Below are 22,968 nucleotides of genomic sequence, written 5' to 3' on the forward strand. Positions count from 1 at the left end.
TTAGATCCTTGCTTTCTAGCCACAGAACAAGTGGAAGTGTGGGTGAAACCTAAAACTAAGTTCCTGAGTCATATTCAGAGATATGTATCTGCTCCCACCCCTATAGACATTTCTGACCCAAGGTAGGTGCACTTCTGGAAGGGTTACTTTGGAAGTCACGCTACAAGGGCAAGGCTATGAGTCCTTCTTCGACCTCCCACTCCTCACACATAAGTAACTTACCTAGGTATGTGGAGTATCTTTGAGCGTTTGTGAGACCATATTAAAGCCAGTCTGGTAAAGTACAGAGATATAGGCATCCATCAAAACTATTTCAAAATGGATGCTAGAAGAGTTTGGAATTTCTAGCCAATTAAGCACAGGTGGGCTGTGACTCAGGAGTTATTGGGGAAAGAAGGTACCTAGGATTCTACTACTTAATTTCCTAAGTTGTAGAAATTTAGAGGAGCTTGCTAGCACAACAAAGAACTAAGTAAGCCATCAGACTTCTTAGATGATTTCCATTTACATTTGATAAGCACCTCTCAAAGTTCCCAAGCTACTGCTATCCCAGACAAAATAAAGACTGGTAGCAACAGGAAATCCTCGGTCCCCTAAGATCCATCCATGTACAAAGCAGAGTTACAGAAAATCAATGCTGTTTAGTTCAAACACAAGTTTTCCATCACAGTAGCTTATGTAAAGGCATGTGTTCCTTTCAGTCTTTATGCTTGTGTTTTTCAGACAGAACTTTTCAGACAGGAGCATTAAGTTCAAAGCAAGCGTGTTTTTTGTAGCTATCCATGCAGAAGTCACAACCTCATAGCAAGACAATTATATTCAGAGTAAATGTAGATGTGTTGGCCCACATGAAAAATTCAAAACACTGTATTAGGGCAGTGCCTTTGTTAGGTCAACCAAAATGTTATAAAATAATGTTTAAACTTTCAAGTTCCTTAGAACCTTTCAGCAAGCTGGATGTTAAAAAATAAGATGAGGGGGCAGAGACAAAAAAGACACAGATGACTTGACTAACACCAACAGCCTTTTTTCCTGCTCCACTAGTTGTATTTTCCCATCATAAAAAAAATTCTTCTTTAAGTGCAGAATGAAAATGTCGAACTTCCTTCACATTGGATTGCATTAAAAAATCCTAATCATGTGAGAGTTGATGTTGAAACAATATATTCCATCAGTTTTATAATGTATTTATTTGAAAAAGGAATGTATTAATCTCCTTATATCCCTAGTCAGCGACTAATTTTACTACTTTGTGGGCAGGGGGAAGGGAGGGAGGGGGTCAGTGTGCACACTAACTTAACATAATCGAAGAAAGCATTTTTGTACTACCAAGACATTAGTTGCTGATGAAACAGACAGGAAAGTGTAGAACACAATTATTTTCTTCATGCATCATGCTGCTACTTCTGCTGCTCATATTTTTGCTTTTCACAGCAGGAAAATAAAGTAAGGTGAGGTGGGGGAGGAGAGAAAGAGGGAGGTTTGAAATGAAAGATGATCTTTTTTGAGCTTCTCTGCTACTTCTTTGCTTTTGATTTCCAAAAAAGAAAAAAGAAAAATAATTGGAAAGAGAAATTGAACCAAGAACTTGCTTCCCCCTGTGCCCATCTGCCTCTTTTCCCTTTGCTTTTACAAGCAGGGAAATAGGTCTGAAATGCTATAGAAAGAGACAAAGAGGCTGTCTTCTTGTGCTCTCTGCTGTCCAAGCCTGAAAAGTCAGGTGGAAAGAGATAGCCAGGTGTGTGAGAGTGATAAATCGTCTTTCAGTACTCCTTTGCGCCCCTGCACTCTGGTCCTTCTTTGCTGCAGACACAGGAGCAGACAGAATACATGGATGTCATTTCACAGTTCCCAGTCTGCTCCTCCTGTGGCCTTTTCTTGGTGGACAGAGCTATGTGTGCCACTTGGCCTGTTCTACACTCATAGGTCCCCTGCTGCTCTCAGGAGGACACTATCCCATTGCCAATATGTAAATAAGATTCAGCTTATTTAAGTCAGCTTCTGTACTTGAATGGGAGTGGGAGTGCAATATCGTCCTTTTTCAGGAAGCAAAATATATTGGACTGGCCGCGATACTTATCCATAATACTCAGATGTTGCAGTTATTAATTTCACTCCTGTTTTGCAGTACGTGGTATAGAAGAAAGTATAGATTTTCCTTCACATGGCAATGTGGATAAAAGCATGGATTCAAACCATTTGGGGGCTGTGTGTGCATTGCAGCATGTGAAAATATCTAGGTATAGGGTCAACAGCTGCTGGTGTTACTGGTTGAATGGGGAACAGAGCTGAAACTGAAAGCCATTTGCATCCCACAATATTGGTTGGCAGGCGTTCCTTATTTATTTATTTGTTTATTTTAACAATGCATAGAATGCTTAATATTGCAGTTTCTAAGCAAGTGTACAGTAGGGATAAAAAGGGATGCAGCCAAAAAAACCAAACAATTAAAATTAAGCATGAAAACAAAACAAAAACTAATTTAAAATGCCTGTTGAAATGAAGAGTCTTTTCCAAGTGCCAGAAGTTCAGTAGGGAGGTTCTCCCCCACCCCACTCACCTGGAAGGGATTTCCACAGAATTGGACCCACAATACTGAATACATAGAGTTAGATGAAATGTAGATGGTGATACCCCTTAAATGACAGAAAATGGTGCAGGGGAAGGAAGAGGAGAAGGAGAAAGGGATGTGCAGCCTTCTGTTCCACACATCTGCTGCTGTGGTCTAAGGACTAATGCAGTAAAAGCTATTCTGTATTCCATGCACAGGCTGCCTATGATCTAGGTTAAATTGATCTTATAACACTACAAAATGGGAATAAAATATAACTTTGTAATTATTGCTAATGAAGAGTATTTTAGCTAATCTTCATGCATATAGAATCATAGAATTGTAGGATCATCTAGTTCAACCCTCTGCAATGCAGGAATAATAATACATATACTTTTGGGGAAGAAAAATAGGAATAGATTTTATTACTAGGTTTCCTGGAGAAGCATACTATAAGGGAGGAAATTGCAGTTGTGTTAGAAATGAGATCATTTCTCTGTCTGAAAGCAAATAGTGTTTCATGTTTAAATTCATGCATTATTCCTAGCATTGTAGTAGAAAGAGTCTTCCATGTAGGACAGGAAAAAAATATTATTATTTCTTGCTGAAACACTTTTCAGTCGTATTTAAATCAACAAAGGGCTGAAATTCTGCTACATTCTGCACTTAGCTACTGCTTTTCTTAGATACAGGAATCTCTTTGAACGGCTTGAAAAGTGGGTAAGCATTCCCACTGTTGCAGCCCATACTAGGTCTGCAAGTTAGGCAGGAATCCAGGAGGAAACTTGTGAGATTTTTCATTCATTTCACTTGAGTTGAAATTTATATTATAGACAAGTATATGATGAAAGAAGTTTTCCTCTTGGTAAAGTTGTACTCAAATACTGACACTTGAGGTAACTAAATGGATAACTATATTATTTGTTATTTGTTGCCAAACTGTTCAGGGGCTAGATATCTCTTGATGTCACTACTGCCCCCATTTACTATGTGCCTGCTCCAGGGGAAATCCAGCCCTCCTGGCTGAAGGACCCTCCTGGCAATGATGCAAAGGCCTTCTGAGGCATCTTGTGTTAGGAGAAGCGCCAATCATATCAGAAATTTGGCATTGCTTTTGCAGTAGAATTGTTTGATGAATATTGCTGAGCAGCCCAGCTGCTTACAGCCCACAGGCTAGAGAAATCGTAGCAGGGGCTGGATGTTTCCTTTAGGTGGTTATTCAGCCATTGCTGCTCATGCTCAGGAGTGTTTTTGATAATTTACCGTATTTTTCACTCTATAACACGCACCCGACCATAACACGCACATAGTTTTTAGAGGAGGAAAACAAGAAAAAAAATATTCTAAACGAAACAGCGGATGTATGATTTTTGTGGTTCATGCTGTGGCCACAGACATGTGATCTGACGGTGAGTTTGGGGTAGCCCAATGCAAAAATCCTGAGGATCCATGTGGATCCATGCTTTGTAACCACGTTTTTGCACCACTGCGGCCCCAGGCAACAGTGGGTGCGTGATTTTTTTGGTGCAAGCTGTAGCCGTGGACATGCTATGTGATCTGACATGCTATGTGATCAGCGGCTCTTTTCCCGCTTTGCTGTTTCAAAGCAAGCCACGGAGGAGGGAAGGAAGGGGAACCATGGATCCTCTGCTCACAACTGCAGCAGATCCCCCCACCATCCGTAGGCATTTGCTCCATAACACGCACAGACATTTCCCCTTACTTTCTAGAAGGAAAAAAGTGAGTGTTATGGTGCAAAAAATACGGTATTTGTTAACCAGAGAATTTAGCAAAGCAATACGAAAAAAGTACTTCCTCTCCCTCACCTTTGTCTCCTAAGTGATTTACCGAATTCTCAGACTTCATAAAGCATTACTAACAGCCATCTACTTTAATGCACTGGTGTTAAAATGTTCATTTTTTATTAACTATTTATTTTATACTTGGAATGAGTTGGATTCCCATCAGAATTGTGAATAAAACATCACTGGCTTTCACAGAATTGTCACGTTTTCTATTTCATTTTCTAAAAAAAATTTATTTCTTCTTGTGTAGGTGATATACGCAATGACTTGTACCTGACTTTAGAGAAAGGAGACTTTGAAAGAGGTGGGAAAAGTGTTCAGAAGAACATTGAAGTGACTATGTATGTTCTTTATGCAGATGGAGAGATTCTAAAGGTAAATAGATATAATTTCTATTAAATGTAGCATCACTTTAGTTCTGTCACTTACTTTCAGATTTTTAAAATTTGGAAAAACTGAATTTCTTCTGTTCAGTTATTTGAACGAAATTATTACAGTGGTTACTTGCATGGATCTTTGAAGCAATGAAAGCAAATAAAAAAAAATCTCAATCAGGAAAAATATCTGTCTACAGATCAAAGGGCCTTTCATTGCTGCTCAGTCAATCCCATTTGTTTTCAGTCCTGCCCTAACACTGAGGGGACCTATTTATTTTATTTTTACCTTTCTCCCTTCTTTCCACAAGGATCTCAGAGCAGAATACATAATTTGCTGCCATTTTATTTTTACATGGCTGAGGAATGGTAACTCATCCAAGATCATCCACTGTGTTAATTTGATTAATGAGTTGGTTTTACTCTTCTTATTTCATTTAGTTTTATGGTAGATGTGATATATTGTAAACTGCTTTAATTGTATAGAAAGGTCACATATAAATGTTTTAAGCAAGGATAATATTATATCCTTTGTTACTTAGCTGTGAACTCTCTCTTCTTTGCTACTTCCCATCACGGGAACGCCTTACACCCCAGCATCCATTGGACTCCTTCCTCTGGTGTATTGGAATGCCTAATGAAGATATCACATTTACTCGCTATCTCACTCCTTTATCATCTCCTAACCTCTCCCCTTCCTTTGTCTGTAAGCCTAATTAGATTGTAAGCCTGATGGCCTGGCCTGTGCTCCTTATTTTGTTTTATGCACAGTGCTTGATTTATGTAGGCATATTAGAAATAAACAACAATTTTAATTTCCCCCAGATTTGGAACATCTAAGTAATTACTGGCCAGTTGCCAATCTCCCCTTCTTGGGCAGGGTTCATGAATGGGTGGTTGTGGGCCAGATCCAGGCGCTCATGCAGGAAACTGATTTTTCTAGATCCATTTCAGTTGGATTTTAGGCCTGGATTTGGAAGAGAAACTGCTTGGGTTACCCTGTATGATGACCTCTGTTGGGAGAGAGACAGGAGAAATGTGTCCCTGTTAATTCTCCTCGACTTCTCAGCAGCTTTAGATACCATCAAACATCATATATTTCTGGAGTGTCTATCCAAGCTGGGGTGGGTGGCATCACTTTGCGGTGGTTCTGCTCTTACATGGACGGTCGTTTCCAGAGGGGGATGTTTGGGGGGGATGTTCTTCAGCCCCATGGAGCCTTCAGTGTGGGGTTCCTCAGCATTCAGTTTTATCCCTCATGCTGTTTAACATCTACATGAAACCACTGAGTGGGGTCATCTGGACTTTTTGAGTACACTCTCAGCAGTATGCTGATGACACACAGCTCTGCTTCTCCTTTTCATCTGCAGATGTGGCAGTGAATGTGCTGGAACATTGTCTTGCCTTGGTCATGGATGAGAGCCAATAAACTGGAGCTCAGTCCAGATAAGACCAAGGCACTGTTAGTGGGTTGGAAAGATGGGAAGTTGCTTGCTCTTGATGGAGTTACACTGACTCTGAAGCAGTAGATATGTGGCTTGGGGGTCCTTCTGGACCCATTGCTGTCGCTTGAGGTTCAGGTGGCCTCAGTGGGGCAGAGTGCCTTCCATCACCTTCAGCTGGTGGCCCAACTGCACCACTATTTGGACAGGGACAGACTAATTTCTGTCATTTATGCTCTGACAACCTCTTAGTTAGATTACTGCAACACGTTATATGTGGGGCTGCCTCTGAAGACAGTGCAGAAACTTCATTTGGCGCAGAATTCAGGCTGCTCATTGGAGCATATTAACGTCAGTCCTGGCCCGACTGCACTTGATGCTGATTAGTTTCCAGGCCCAATTCAAAGTGCTGTTTTTGACCTATAAAGCCTTAAATGGCTTATACCTCAAGGACCGCCTCTCCCCAGGCTAGTGGCTGCCCACCTGTGGAACACACTCCCCAGAGATGCTTGCTTAGCACCTTTGTTATGTATCTTTAGGCACCAGGCAAAAACATTCCTCTTCTCCCAGGTCTTTGGCTATGTAAACAATCTATGGCCTTTTAAATTGAGTGGGTTTTCTGTTTTGTTTTGTTTGCTATTACGGTAAGTTAAAACATCATTGACAAAGTCCTGGTGCTTTGGAGTAATTCAGAGTAGGGAGTTAGTTGCTGTTTTATTTTTAGGTGATAATTATTCACCTGAAACTTTCTTCTTTCTGCTAATTAAAAAAAATAGGACAGACTATTCTAAGGATTCCCACTTTTCACTTACAGAAGCTTGAATGGCTAGTGATTAAAGAGGCAGAAAATTCCTAGGAGTTCAAAATCTTACCTGAATTCTGTATCTCTCAAAATAAGAAATGAGTTATTTAATAAGAAAAAGCACTTATTATATGAGAAACATCATTAGCACTCCCTCCCTATTTGCTCCTCTGATTTTCTCCTCCTCCTCCTCCTTAAAAATCTAGACTCCTCCCTTCTTGAGTTTCTAGAGTTCTGTATTTCAAAGTTTTGCATCTGTCCGTCACATTGTTTAGCAGCTGGATATGAATTGGACTGATTACAGTATGCTGTGTTTCTGCATCCTTAACATGATACTTCCTTGGTGTTATTGTGTATCTTTTGTAATGTGATATTCTTTTATTCTTATTCTTATTCTGTATTCTTTTTCATTTCCCCCCAGGACTGCATCAGTTTAGGCTCGGGAGAGCCAAGTAGGAGTCTATATCATTCCTTTGTCCTCTATCACAGCAACAGCCCTCGTTGGGGAGAAGTCATCAAACTTCCCATTCCCATAGACAGGTTCCGTGGTTCTCACCTCCGTTTTGAGTTCAGGCACTGTTCCAGTGAGTGCAACATGGTTCTCTGTCTGGAAGATACCTAATTTTCATAGGCTGATTTTCTTCTGTAGATTATTTCTGTGCTGATTTTGCAAAGGATTAGGAGAATGTAATAGCTTGAAAACATATGGTGGTTAGGGCATGTTCTCATTACCATTTCAGTCATTGATAGCTGCAGTAAAAACAACTGCAACAACCTCTAACAAGGCAGTTATTTGGAATAATTTGTAGCAATGTCAGATCCTGAACTGGCTAATAGATAAACCCCTCATCAAGTGTTGAGGGCTGGAAGATGTGTTAGCAAATTAGATATTACAGATTAAGCAAAAAATGGAATTTGGGCTCTGGAGAAACATATATATTCTGTTTTAGTTCCCTTTCTGAGTTCGTCTAGGAGCATCTTTTTTGAGGTCCATTCCAAAGTAAATGGTCTTTCTTTGTTTGTGCAGTACTTGGAGTTTTGTTTCTTTTAGCAAAATACATGGCTTACACTCTTCCTTTGTGATAGGGATATTGATTTTTACATATTCTCCTAATGCTGAAAGGCATAGTCACAAAAAATCAGTGTTGTAGTCACTAGCCTAGTTCCCATGTCAGAGGTTGGGGTTGTGCTTTGTTTTGCTCCAAGGAAACCATGATCTGCTGTTGGCTTCCTTGTTGTGATTTGTTTGAGCTAAACAAGCTGCATTTCCTGGTTAAGACATAATGTTAAGCCAGGGGTTGTGTTTTGTTTATTCCCTAAGGGGACTCCCTAAGGGGAGTAGATATATATAGAGGTGCAGTGTTGCAACAGTGGGAAGGGGTTGCCATAAGCCTGACTAGGAAAAAATGGCCTGGCAAGAAGGGAAGAGAACGCAGGAAAGGGTTCAGCTCCACTTCTCCATATCTCTATTGAACTTGCTCTTCCCCCAACTTTATAACCTGCATTTGAAGACATAGGACTGTGGCTGTTATGTCTGATTCATGATATAGAATATTTTATGACTGCAGAAAGCACAATCAGAATTATGAAAATGCAAAATAGGCATCATGGAAAACCTTTTCTCTATCTATTGTAAGTTACAGGGACAGGCTAAAATGCCAATTTGGTAGTTACTAGAATTCATGTAAACATTTTGTTTCTTGTTGCAGCAAAAGATAAAGGTGAAAAGAAGCTTTTTGGCTTTGCATTTACACCACTAATGAGAGATGATGGCACCACCCTTTCTGATGATATTCATGAGCTTTATGTTTATAAGGTACGATAGTTCCACACTCTTCATATATTATAGGTCTACCATCAATTCATCTCACTCTTCACTGTGTTGTAGAGTAAATCTATAATGGTTCAGATCTGCTAAAATAAGTGTTTGTACGGATCTTGATTTGTCTGTTACGGTACATTACAAATTGTGAGATACTGCGAGCAGATAGACCTTCACAAGCATCTTAACTTTCTCACTCTTTCTTTAGAATACCCTCCCCATCTCTTCCTCCTCCTCCTTCTTCCTCTTCCTCTTCCCTTCCTTATGTTTTTATACTTGTATCCTGCTTTATATTTGGGGTCAGGATAGATGCCATGCATGATTACAGTCTTGAATTTTGCTGGGAGGACGGGACACCTCAGTTCATGAAAGGTCCACAGTTTAAATTAATTTAATTTAATTTTGTGTGGGTATAGTTTTTTAAATAAAAAGTTAAACTTATTAATTATGCAAAATTATCATAGAAAATGTTCCCTCTCTTGCACAACACTAAGACCATCCTGGGACAACATTGTACAGTGATACCTCGGGTTACATACGCTTCAGGTTACAGACTCCGCTAACCCAGAAATAGTGCTTCAGGTTAAGAACTTTGCTTCAGGATGAGAACAGAAATTGTGCTCCAGCTGCACGGCTGCAGCAGGAGGCCCCATTAGCTAAAGTGGTGCTTCAGGTTAAGAACAGTTTCAGGTTAAGAACGGACCTCCAGAACGAATTAAGTACTTAACCCGAGGTACCACTGTAACAGGGTGAAAAAATGAGTCCCCCCCCTCCCCTCTAAAGACTGCATGCCTTCCTGTGCCCATATCTAGTCCTTGAGGAGGGTGGCTAATGAGTGGAGACACCGGGTGCAACAGGAATGGGTCCTTCTGAGCTCCTGAGTCTGCAGTCAGGGCCCTTACTGCTGCCGCCAGTCATGCTTAGCAGACCCCTTGGGATAACTCAGGAGCCCCTCAGGGGTCTGCAGCCCACAGATTGGAAACCACTGGAATAAGGTGGTCTACAGAGGCTTATAAACAGTACATCAACTCGACTGAAAATTAATATCTGGATATAAATAGAGGTTGTGCTTAGAAGCCTTGAGAAGCAAGCTGCTAATAAAATCTCTTCTGCTGTAGTAATCATGTTTAGCACAGGGATGTATTATTTTATACTTTATATATACTCCTAACAGAGGTGTTTTATTTTTACCAGGTATAACCTAGCTATTTAAAAGGAAGTTAATTGAAATGGAAGGTGCATGTAACTTTTTAATTATTACAAAACTTTTGTAGTAGTCTCCAACTCCCATCAATCCCAGCCTGCATGCCAAATGGTCAGAGATTATAAGAGTTGTTAAAAATATCTAGAGGGCACTAAACTGAGGAAGTTTGATCTTTCTGAACTGATAGAAAGCTGTTTTCCAAAGTGTGTGCTGTTTGAATGAGTAGCATACATACAGTGGTGCCCCGCAAGACGAATGCCTCGCAAGACGAAAAACTCGCTAGACGAAAGAGTTTTCCGTTTTTTTGAGTCGTTCCTCAAGACGAATTTCCCTATGGGCTTGCTTCGCAAGACAAAACGTCTTGCGAGTTCTTGCGAGTTTGTTTCCTTTTTCTTAAAGCCGCTAAGCCGTTAATAGCCGCTAAGCGGCTAAGCCGTTAATAGCCGCTAAGCCGCTAATAGCCGTGCTTCGCAAGACGAAAAAACCGCAAGACGAAGAGACTCGCGGAACGGATTAATTTCGTCTTGCAAGGCACCACTGTATTCTGAATACAGAATGTCTGCATGCCTAGAATCCATATAAAGTCCTCCATATTCTGTTTAGTGGCACAGCAATACATGGAGTAAAGCATATATAATTTTCCAGCTAAAGCAGATGTCCTTTTTTTATGTCTACAGTGTGATGAAAACAGCACATTCAATAACCATGCCCTCTACCTGGGTCTTCCATGCTGCAAAGAGGACTATAATGGCTGTCCCAACATTCCTTCAAGCCTGATTTTCCAGCGCAGCACCAAAGAGTCATTTGCAATCTCTACTCAGCTCTCTTCTACCAAACTCACCCAGAATGGTACAGCAGTTTTCATTTCAAGAAATCATGGGATACAAAAAAGATAAGAGGGGGGTGCTTTGTATACTGCATTGAAATAATGCAATGCATGGTCCTTTGAGGGGGGGGTTGTTGGCTTGCTTTTGTTTTTATTACATATTTCCCATTTTTAATCTTGTACTTTTTATGTTGCAAGCCACCCCGAGATCTATGGATGAAGGGCGATATGCAAGTTTAATAAACAAATAAATGCAATATTTGCTATATATTCACAGAGAAAGGGGTCTTTGAGTGCAGTGCCAGATTTAGGGGTGGTGTGGGTGGTTCTCTTGAGCATGGCGCTGAGCTGAGGGTGCACTTCAGAGCATGTGTGGAACAGAAGGTGAAAGGAGGGAGGGTGCTCTATCAATCTCTGTTCCAAAAGCAATCATTGTGAAAATAAGAAATCGGAGGGAGGTATTTTAGTCCTCCCTCATATTGCCAAAGTCCATCTCTGCTGAGTAGCTATAGCTGCCTACAGTATGTATCTAATTTGGAAAGACTGCTTTTTGGGGCAAGCTGTGTGTCTTATGAACGTAGTAATGAAATATGAGGTAAAAGGTAATTTCAATTTTTTTAAAAAACCCTTTTGCTGTGGTTAACCTCTCCAAGTTAAGTCACAGTTGTGGCACAGTGCTATGGTGTAATGGTTAGAGTGTTGGACCTTGGAGAGTAGGGTTTGACTCCTCACTTAGCCATGAAGCTCACCTTGGCCAGTCGCCATCTCTCAGCCTAATCTATCTCACAGGGTTGTCTTCAGGATCAAATGGAGAGGAGGAGAACCATATACACCACCTTGAGATTCTTGGAAAATAAAGGTGGTATATAAATGTAATAAATAATGTTAATGATAAAATAAAATTTTAAATAAAGTTCTAATTTTTAAAAAGCCAAATTATTAGAAAAATCTAACCTCAGTCCCAGAGGCCAAATCTGGCTCTCCAATCCTCTTATCCCACCCTCTCCAAGCCATGCCCCTCACTGGTCCTGCTCTAAACCTCCCATGAGTGCTTTTATTTGGCTGGCTGGAATACGTACCTAATCTGTGATAAGGCCGCTTGCTTACCTGGATGGAGAAACATGTGTGTGTGTGTGTGAGTTTGTGACTTTTGCATGATTGGAATGTAGTCTACTGTACAATAAGAGAGACATTTGTTGCTCCACCCACTTTCCCCTGTGGTCCTGTCCACCATTGACATCTGGCCTGCAGAAGGTTACTCACAATGGAAGGTAACTCTCAGGCTAAAAAAAGTTCCCACCACCTTAGACTGGTGGTTCCCAATTGGTGGTCTGTGGACCACAGAGGGTCCACATAACCCACTCAGGGGGTTAGTGGCATCATTTACAGAACAAAAAGTACCATAGAGATAACAATTTTTTCAGAAGTAGGGGGTCCATGTCTTGGCTTTTGAAAAACAGGGGGTCCACAATACTTAGATAATTGGCAACCACTGCCTTAGAGCAATCTACCATATGCATATTTGTACAAAGTTATATTGATATTTCAGCCGCCAGTGCAAAAGAAGCTGCCCTTTCCATAATCAGACTCTCCATTTGGGTGAGGGAGGTGTTTTGAGGGTGAATTTGACCAGTAGTCAAAGTTAATAGAAATGGAGGGGGAAAGCTGAAATCTCATATCTTAATGAGTGGCACAGTTAAATAGATGAGGAGGAATATATCAAAATCTACAGCATTGGGTCAGATCCTGATCTCCCGTACCCTTCACAGGACAAATTTGTCAGGTGGTAGTGAGGCTGCCCACGTGTCAGTCACGTGATGTAACATTGATATCAGGTGATGATTGCCAGGACTTCAAAGCACCATGCAGGCCTTGTAAAGAGTGTTGTGTGGTGCTTTGAAGGGCCCACTGCCTAGCAGGCTCTTAAAATCACCACCTGTCAGCTGTTGTGTGGTAACTTCAAGCCTCCTTTCTGCGGGGTTTACAATATTTTAGAGTGTACAGATAATACCTTGAGTTATGATGAATGTTTTTATCAAGGCCATCAATAACTGCTGGGGGTGGTTTTTTGAAATCACAGGTGAGGAAAAGCATGCATTTTGGGCAAAGCATTGAGATCAGAAAGAGGTTTCAGGAGACCAGGATAGAAGAGAAAAGCTTCTGCTAAGTAAAATCCCTTCTCAATTGATTTTTAAACTTGGCAATCATTGTTTTGTTTTTGTTTTTTAATTAAGACAATACACTGAGGAAAAGCCAAAGGAATTCATTAAATGAGCTCTCTGCTGTAGCCAGCATTCCCATTTTGGGAACTAAAAGCTTGCTACTGCAGACAGCTTCAGCAGCCTCCCTTCCACCATCTCTTGATTTTTGATCAAATAACTAAAGCTAAAGAAAACTATCTTGATTTTTCATCAAATAACTAAAACCTCAGCGTCCCTTCCAACTCTACAATTCTATGACTTGGAAGAAACATTTTGCATGGTTTTTTTTTTTCTTTTTAGCATATATTGCTCGTCAGAACTAACTTCCTGATATTTTTGTTTGGCATAGTGTAGAACATTTTAAAAGATGAAGAATAAAATTACTTAATTGTCCAAGATGTATTGTTTTGTGGTGATATGATTACTATACTTATGCATTTATGCAATCAAATCCTAAGCGTGTTCACTAAGCATGTCTTATTGTGCTGAATTTGAATGTGATTTTCTCCCAAGTAAGCATGTATAGGATTAGAGCACTAAATCTTGCTGATTTACAAATTTGTCTCTCTGAAAATAATTTTCAACCATTGTCAGTTGTTCACAGATATCTGATAATTCTACTTTTGCCAATTTTCCATTGTAATTAGTGTGTTTAGTATGTTATATTTTGTGTTTCTATATTTATTCTTTCAATTATTTACAGTGGATCTACTTGCTCTCTTGAAATGGAAGGCTTATCCAGATCGTGTAATGGATATCTTAGGAAGACTGAGGCATGTCAGTGGTGAAGAAATTGTTAAGGTGCTGTGTCCCCTCCAAGTTGTTATTAATGTGCAGCTATTGTGACAATTAGTACAAATCTTTGAGGAAGAAAGCCTCAGCTTTACTTGCTCTGTCTTTGATCAGTAGGTGAAATCAAGATGTGATTATCTTAAGCACAAACCTAAGAAGTGCTGAGTTAGCAACGTATCATTGGTTCATGGGACCAGTTTTGCAACCAGGTGGTAGGGAGAATGTGATGTTGCTACATAGCTGCATCTCTTCCTCCTCTCTTTTCTGGCAACATCTAGAAATGCATAATGTGTGACATTTCGCCATACCCTTAGGTTTGAATCCAACACTGCATAACCGGGCTTATATTTCCTATCTTCCCTGATGCAGCCCCTGCCCACTCCTAAATGTGCTCCAGAGGGTCTCCCCACACTTAGCTATGGTTTGAGGATGTGCAAGAAGCTGTAGGGAGGAAGAGATGAGGGGGAATTTTCATTGTGCAAGCGGACCTCTGCGAGAGCTAGGAACCATTACAATTTACTGATAATCTTGGATTTGTATTTACGTAGGAATATAAATATAATGAAAGTGAAATAATGCTATATAAGGTAATAGTCATCACCTAGGTGATACTCATCGATTTCAGTGTGCCTACTCTATGACTTGGTTGGCAACCCACCCTGTGTCTCAGTAATTTTACTCTGGAGAACTAGGAGCAGTCTTGAATCTATTACACGTTATAAATGGTGTGTTTTGGTAGAATTGTTTACCAGGAGAAGTCATTTGAATGTTTGTGCCTTTCCAGTTCTTGCAGGATATCTTGGACACATTATTTGTGATTTTGGATGACAACACTGAAAAATATGGACTGCTGGTCTTTCAGTCTCTTGTAAGCATAGCACACCTCTGAGAGATGAACAGTTTTGACTTCCCTTTATCCATTATATTTATGACCTTTGTAAGCTTTGGTGATCTGTGTCCTTAGGTGTGGTTTTGTCTCTCTCTTCTGCAGGTGTTCATCATCAACCTCCTGCGTGATAGCAAATATTTTCATTTTCGACCTGTAATGGACACTTACATCCAAAAGCACTTTGCAGGAGCGCTGGCCTACAAGTAGGTTCTATTTTACCACCATTGTACATTAGAGTGTCACTTTCAGATGAGATGGATAGCAACAGTTCTAATTTATTGTTTAGTAGAACATCCAGTAGTACGAAGTAATCTTACTGAATAAAAGTTTGTGGCATAAAACAAGAAACAAAATACTCTTTTTTCAATTAAAAAAAAAAATGGATGACAGTCCTAAATGGGGATGTTCTTCCTCTGAGTCTTCTGAGAGGGAACATGCCATAAGAGTTGAAGGAAATAGGGTGGGGTCAAACAGGACCTTTTCTTAATTAGACACATCGTGCAGCTTTTTGTGGACCAAAAGATTTTTCCATCAGTTAACCATCCTTATAATCACTTAGTTTTACTCTGGAAGACCACTGTTTACAGACAGTCAAGCTCTTTTTTCAGAAAAAAAGATAAACTGAGGCCAGTAGATTTATCTCAAAATTACAAAAACTCTGGAGAAATGTAAAGCTGTGTTTTTGTTTCATTTTAAAGCAAAATAGTTTTTTGTGGCTAGTAGCTGCTGTAATCTCCATGCCTAATCTCTTTTTGTCTGTCTCCATCATTGTTAAATATGGAAGAGTAATTATTTTGGGTCACCAAGAATATATTTCTATATCCCACTAAATTATATGTGCTAAAAATCTCAATAGATCGAGCTATGATATAAAACCTAACTTAATTTACTGCTAGCAAAGGATATTTAAAAACATCTTTAGACGTGAGCATGGCTGGGGTTGGAAATGTATCTGTATTTTGTGTTTTTACTCAGAGAACTTATTCGGTGTTTGAAGTGGTACATGGACCGATCAGCAGAACTTGTACGACAGGACCATATTCAGGAGGCAATGCGGGTATGTTTTCTATAGAAATGCCTTCTGTTTAAAATGACTCTTACATTGAAGTTTTCTGTTGTGCAGAGAGCTCTGTCTTGAATAGGTTTTTATTACTGATTATCTAGGGATGAAATGAATCCTTTTATCCTGTTCAAATTATAATCTTAGAGTAAACTGGCGAGAGCCAGTGTGGTGTAGTGGTTAAGAGCGGTAGTCTCGTAATCTGGGGAACCGGGTTCGCGTCTCCGCTCCTCCACATGCAGCTGCTGGGTGACCTTGGGCTAGTCACACTTCTCTGAAGTCTCTCAGCCCCACTCACCTCACAGAGTGTTTGTTGTGGGGGAGGAAGGGAAAGGAGAATGTTAGCCGCTTTGAGACTCCTTAAAGGGAGTGAAAGGTGGGATATCAAATCCAAACTCCTCCTCTTCTTCTTCTTCTTCTTCTTCTTCTTCTTCTTCTTCTTCTAAAACTTATCTCCTTGAGTTTGAGAATGTACATAATTGATTGTACATCTTTTGAACTTGACAATAAAAACCCTATGAAGAAAGAATGACTGAAAATCTGTCTTGAAAGATCTTTGAGAGAAATAAATATTAATTGTATGTATTCTAAATGTGCACTGTTTGTTCATTAAAAGTAGGTTTTGTTGAAATGGCTACTTGAATTAATCATACTGGTGTTGATGAAATGACTGGCAAAAAATATATATGTCAAAATGGTCAAATTTGGTTAATTTTGAAGGCAATTCATTTTTAAGATACATATTGATCAAAAAGCTACATACTACTAGAAAGGATATACATATACAATCCTAACAATAATATAGATTCAGTAGGCAATTGCAGCAATGAGAAGGGGGGGGGGGAGTCTCTTCTTTCCTCTGATGCAAGTTGGTGGAGAGATCATTCTCAATTGCATGGGGAAGAAAGGAAGGGTTCACCCCTAGAAAAGGTTGGTGGGGAAAACATCACACATACCACAGCAAGGACTATGTGGGCTTCTCAGGCTTGGGCTGCAATGGAGAAATTTCTCCGATGCCCAACACGGATAAATGCAGCCTGTATAGGTGCGTGGTATATGCATGTGAGAGCATGCACTTTGACCACCATTACTGCTTGCATATGGCCCTCAGAAGTTTGGCCAGCCTTGAATGCAGCAACCAGGCTGAAGAAGGTTAGCCACTCCTGCTTTTGAAGCCTATATGACTTGAAACTAGGCTATCCCAGGGACTGCATTTTCCTATATAAATCTTCATTTGTTACTAAGATTTTAATCAGAGGCTGCTCTTTGGGGCTCCTTGTCATCTGTGGTGAGGTTGTGGTTAAGCTGTTAAAGGGCCTTCTCCACTGTTGTGGCCCAACTTTGGAATGTCCCCCCTTGCCCTCTGCCTCTGAAGGTTTGCCTGGCACTGAACCTGAATTATTTGGTGTCGGTATAAAATATTTTAATTGCCCAGGCCTTTTAGAGTGTTCTTATGGATGTTTGATATAGTTTTTGGGGTTTTGTTTTATTTTTGCAGCTTTGTTTTTGTTTTTGGTGGGCAGTGAAAACTTAACTTTTTAAAGTAACTTTTTCTCTACAGGTTTTAACTAATCAAATACGTATCCAATTTTTGAAAATGAAGAATTATTAATAATATATTTAATTTTTCCCTCTCTGGCTCTTTCTAAGCTCCTTTTCTTTTTCTCTTGTTGTACTGATTCCCTTCCTACTCCTTAAGGCCTTGGAATATCTTTTCAAGTTTATTGTGCAGTCTCGGATCCTTTACTCCAGAGCAACTTGTGGAATGGAGGAGGAACAGTTCAGAGCCAGCATCCAAGAGCTTTTCCAGTCAATCAGATTTGTGCTTAGTCTGGACAGCAGGAGCTCAGAGACTCTCATCTTTACACAGGTTGGAAATATTCAGTGCTTCTGCTAAACTCTGTGTGTGAAACAGGCAAATAGTTTGGGCATGTGGGTGCAGTTGTTGCAAGCTTTGCTCAGGTAATAGCCTTACTTGCAAATTGTACTGGAACCCTTTTATGAAGTAGATCTGCACCAGTTCAGAGATCGAGAGCCGCTACCTTGCATTAAAGTATGTAGGGGCGAGCAGGCATTTTAATTCCCTCTGGTGTTTGATTTAATGCCTTGCTTGCAAGAAAGTTTCAGAATTGGCATGAAGGAAGTGTAATCGATAATGACAAAAGCAGGAGTAGTTCAGACTGAAGCTTTTCGTTATAGTAACTGCTATTGGAAAGTTGTACATTGTATGATAATTATAAACCCATAAAATCATCCTCTGTCTAAACATCCTTTGTCTATAATATTCGTTACATATTATGACTGAGTATCAGATTATTCTATCCTTGCTTTAAACTAGCAGCACATTACGTAGTTCAGCTTCTTATGGTGTACTGCTAAATTGTTATGATCCGAGGCACTACATGTATAGTAAACCTATTGTAACAAGTATCTGCATATTATAGCAGGTGTAGCTTAGTGTACATATATCATTCATTCCTTAGGAGAGAGGTTATTTCAACAATGGGAAGGTGTTGTTTGCAGCAAGAGCAGTTTTGCTAGTTAACAACCAGCATTGGTAAAAATACTAATTCAACAGAAATAACTATACAAAACAACTGCCTTGCGGAATAATCTGTCATTTCATCACTTTTTTGAGATTAATCACATAGTTACTTTGACAATTTAACAATCGTTTTAAAAACAACAACAAAAAAACCCATATTATTAAGATATGCCTATTTTTCTATTGGGTTTAAAATATTGTGGCTACAAAAAGTATAACCAAATTAATCACTGACTATACCAGTACATTGAACAAGTATAGCAATACACACTATATGTTCTTAAATGCTAAACCTCTGGAAGGTTGAAGTAAAAACAAAAAGGAATGGGATATATATATATATATTATATATATACATATATTCTACAGTCTTATATCAACTGTCCACTTTTTACCACATGTTGATAATACTAGTTAAGTAGGTAAGTCCTATTAATGTTTTGTCTTCAGCAAATATGTCTCTCTAGAAATACCACCAAGCTGTGATGGTTGTCACAGCAATAGTGCTCACGATTGAAACATCTGAGCAATGAAACAATGGCATGGTGGTCCCTAGGTTGTGAAATGACTTCTTCTGAGAGGTGCATCTTGCACCATCATTGTACATTTTTCAGCAATTAGTCAAGACACACCCCTTTCCCCAGACCTTTGTTTGAATCTATCTATGTTTTCCCTCCTCCTGCACTACAAATCTGTGCCACTGTTTTATTACTCTGATACTGGCTGTCTTTGTAGTTTTTTATTATTTTAATTGTACTTATTTTAATTGCGTATTTCTGTAAGCTGCCCTGGGACCATTTGGCGAAGGGTGGGCTGTAAATGATGATGGAACTCTGTGAGAAAACGCTTCTTGAGGATCTTTGGTAACTCCCACTTTAGCCATGTGCTTGAATCACATGCTCATTAACACGACCAAGATGAGTCTAATTGCTGTATATTTGTTATTTTATGCTTTGAAGTCATCGAGAAGGGACAACTCTTGATGGCGCTGGTCTCTGCCAACTCTGCCTTTTTCACAAGTTACACATTGATACATGAGGAGGTTATATATTCATGAAACTTGACCTGTTTAAATACTTCAAAAGTTTACTTTTTTGTTTCCCACTTGCCACTGTGTTGCCCTTTGACCCTAACTGCCCCATAGGCCCCTCAGCCTGGAGGACAGGTGAGCGGAGCAGGGACATGTACCCCACAAAAATGTGGTGGTACTTCAAGGCCGTCGTTTAATTCTGTAAGTAGTTATCCCCATATCCTGCACAACCTTTCATCATGGATGTACCCAGTGACTGTTGTCCCCCACCCAATCCATTTCTCTGCACTTAGAACTCAAATACACTGCACAGTTCAATGTTTGCAACTACCAGGTGGTTTTCACAGCGCTGGAAATTTAACATAAAGGGCACTAAACTGTCTGCATGAATCAGCTTGATTGTGAGAACCAGTGATTAGAGAGAAGATAACGGTTCAGCTGTTATAGGTTACCATCATCTCATGGTACAAAGAGTGTCTAATAGTGGCGTGGGCATGAAAAGTCGTAATAACAAAAATCGTTATTGGAAGACCAGAAAAGTTGAATCTTGGCTATACTTTGTTCTCAATGATAATTAAATATTAATTTAGTCACAAGAAACAGTAACAAAGGGGGAATCAAATTTGGACTGGGTTCTCCCTCTCTCTCCCCCCCCCCCCATTATATTAAGATTTCCTTTGGTGTTGGAACCAAACAGCAATGTGTTCTCTCTAATTACAGTTCTTCTGGTGCTCCAATTTCTGAATACATAAACCACTAAAGATAATGCCTTTTTCTCATGAATATGAATTTGATTTTGCATATGTTATACTATATGCACTTAATAAGTCAAGGAGTTGACTACTTAATACAATATTTAGTTGTTATCTAGTTGCATTATTTTGGTTATGTTTTTGTGTTTCTTCTGCATTTAGGTCATTTTGAAATAATGGAACGAAAAATATTATGAAATGTTATAAATAATCAAAACCTTAGCAGAAGTCTGTGCCCATCTTTCAGCTCAACTTCCTTGAAATGTTTGAAATATTATGTACAGTGGATGCTCGGGTTGCAAACGTGATCCATGCGGGATGCACGTTCGCAACCCGCGTCTGCACGCGCGCGGGTTGCAATTTGGCGCTTCTGCGCATGCGCGACCGCTGAAACCCGGAAGTAACCGTTCCAGTACTTCTGGGTTTCGGCGGTCCGCAACCCGAACAGACACAACCTGAAGTGGCTGTAACCCGAGGTATGACTGTACATCCTTGTTAGTTAAACAAGCCAAAATTAAGATGAGGGGAAAGTGAAAGTAAACACTGGCAAAGTCCTTTTCCTGTCTGTGTAGGAGGAGGGGAACGAAGGGCTGGAATGTGCCAGCGTATGGCTTCAGTCAGTCTTTTAATTCATTTCTCCAAATTTGTAAACTGCCCTTCATAATGTCAACATCATCCTAGGATGGTTTCCGACAATACACAAATATAGAATGAGCAAAAATTATAAACAAACTAGCAGCCTTGTACCTGGCATTGCTTGAAAATCTTAAGAAACAACAAATCAGTGCAGTTTTGAAAGGGTCAGTGTGCCATCTTGTTTAAAATGATATGCAGACCAAAGGCTTTGCCTTAGGTCTCAGAAACCATCATGCAAAATATGGTTATCATATATTAGGTACCCCTGCCTGTGCGGGCCAGTTGTGTCCGACTCTAGGGTTGTGCGCTCATCTCACTTAAGAGGCCGGGAGCCAGCGCTGTCTGCAGACACTTCCGGGTCACGTGGCCAGCGTGACGAAGCTGCTCTGGCGAGCCAGCAGCAGCGCAGCACATGGAAATGCCGTTTACCTTCCCGCTATAAAGCAGTACCTATTTATCTACTTGCACTTAGGGGTGCTTTCGAACTGCTAGGTGGGCAGGAGCTGGGACCAAAAGACGGGAGCTCACCCCGCCGCGGGGATTTGAACCGCCGACCATACGATCGGCAAGTCCTAGGCACTGAGGTTTTACCCACAGCGCCACCCGCATATATTAAGAGGTGTCCAAATGCATAGTAAGCAAACAACTTTGCAAAATAGTAGATGTTAGAAAAGCCTAATGAATAAAATAGTATTAGAACAACAGCATGAGACCATACAACTAAACTAGTAGCTTGGCTACTAGTGTGAGTTAACTTCAAAAGACCAGGAGAAGAAAAATATTTTTACCTTCCAACAAAAGCCCATCAGAGTTCTAGGTGATTAAGAGCTTTCAGTACTAATACTAAAACACTGAATTAGACCAGTAGAATATAGGCAGCCAGCGCAGATCCTGCAAAATTGGGGTTATATGACTGTGTACAGAAGTACCAGCCCACAATCAGATGGAATAATTTTTCACTAGCTGCAGCCTCCAGAGTGCCTTCAAAGGAAGCACAATGTATATTGCAGTAGTCTAAACATGAGATTAGAAGAGCTTGGATCCCCATGGCAAGGCTTTCTCAATTTATAAATGGCTTGTCGCTGGGACACCATCTGAAGCTTGCAGCAGGGAGCCCTTGCCTCAAATGATAACAAGTACCTGTGGACTTTTGTTCTGTTCCTTCAGGGGGTGTACAACTCTATTTAGACCAGGAGTGCCTTCATTTTGGCAGGATTTAGCTTCAGTTTGTTCTCTTATTTTAACAATATAATTTGTGAATGTATTGTAGGACCCTTATACATTCCAAGGTATAAGATATTATAGAATAATATATGTAGGGGTGTAGGATGCAAGGTGAAATGGAAATTTGCATTTATTTATCTTCATTTCATTTTGAATAACCTTCTACAATTGTTTTTGGATTACATAATATTGATTCCTTTTTTAATTTTCCATAATTGCTTTTCCACGTGTGTATAACAGAGAAATGTATTATATATGAAGATAAACCTTAAAGTGGGGTTGGATCAAATAGGCTTGGAACAGGTCCTTATTTCTTAAACTAACTTTATTTCACAGGGTTGTTGTGGGTCTGTAAATGATGATTCTCTGAGCCCTTTGGCAGAAGGGCTGGGTACACATTTAAAAAACTAGGACTGTCAACTAATTAAAGAACTGTTCATCAAATGAATGATTGCCTTAACTGATTCATTCATTAATTTAATTGAATGTATTAAATAAATGTGTATATTATTTTACCTAAATATAACCTTTTTCAGAGAACTTAAAATTATTGGAATAAAATGTGATCATTGATATTTTCTTTTAATTCTCTGTTATACCAATATGCCACTATTAAAATGGCCTCAATAAATAAAAAGTATGTCCTTAACTTCCTCCCTCAGTGATTATTAGTTGATTAAGCTGCAGAGTAATATGTGTTTATTCAATCTAGTGATTGAACAAATTATAACTTGCAGCAGCAAATAAATAAATGTGATCCCCTGACTGCTGTTCTTTGAAAAGAAGTAATTTATAATTGAGGAATGGTTGTGTATCCTGAATACACTTCCGTCTTTTGTCATTCTGGATGGGTTTTACAAAGTCCTGCAATACAGAGAGAGTATCCTTGTTCACACATAATGTTAAACCAAACTATAGCTTAGCTCAGAGGAGCAAGCTCCCAAAGAGAATATTGCAACCACTTTGCTCCTCCCTGATCATATGGCTTCTGTGCTTCCCTGAGCTAAACTGTA

The 22,968-nt window shown here is 39.7% G+C and overlaps 1 protein-coding gene across 6 annotated transcripts in view; it reads left to right on the forward strand.

Moving 5' to 3' along the window:
- DOCK3 (dedicator of cytokinesis 3) overlaps positions 1-22,968 on the forward strand; it is a 138,096-nt gene that overhangs the window by 60,355 nt on the left and 54,773 nt on the right. For all 6 annotated transcript variants that reach the window (XM_080996384.1, XM_080996383.1, XM_080996379.1 and 3 more), the window contains exons 15-23: positions 4,607-4,731; positions 7,396-7,558; positions 8,684-8,790; positions 10,678-10,849; positions 13,731-13,828; positions 14,604-14,687; positions 14,811-14,911; positions 15,684-15,765; positions 17,468-17,638. In XM_080996384.1, coding sequence (XP_080852510.1) covers positions 4,607-4,731; positions 7,396-7,558; positions 8,684-8,790; positions 10,678-10,849; positions 13,731-13,828; positions 14,604-14,687; positions 14,811-14,911; positions 15,684-15,765; positions 17,468-17,638 — 1,103 coding nt within the window. The remainder of the gene's footprint in view (positions 1-4,606; positions 4,732-7,395; positions 7,559-8,683; positions 8,791-10,677; positions 10,850-13,730; positions 13,829-14,603; positions 14,688-14,810; positions 14,912-15,683; positions 15,766-17,467; positions 17,639-22,968) is intronic.

This window comes from Podarcis pityusensis (assembly GCF_964106645.2).
Source record: "Podarcis pityusensis genome assembly, chromosome: 2".
Taxonomy (NCBI): Eukaryota; Metazoa; Chordata; class Lepidosauria; order Squamata; family Lacertidae; genus Podarcis; species Podarcis pityusensis.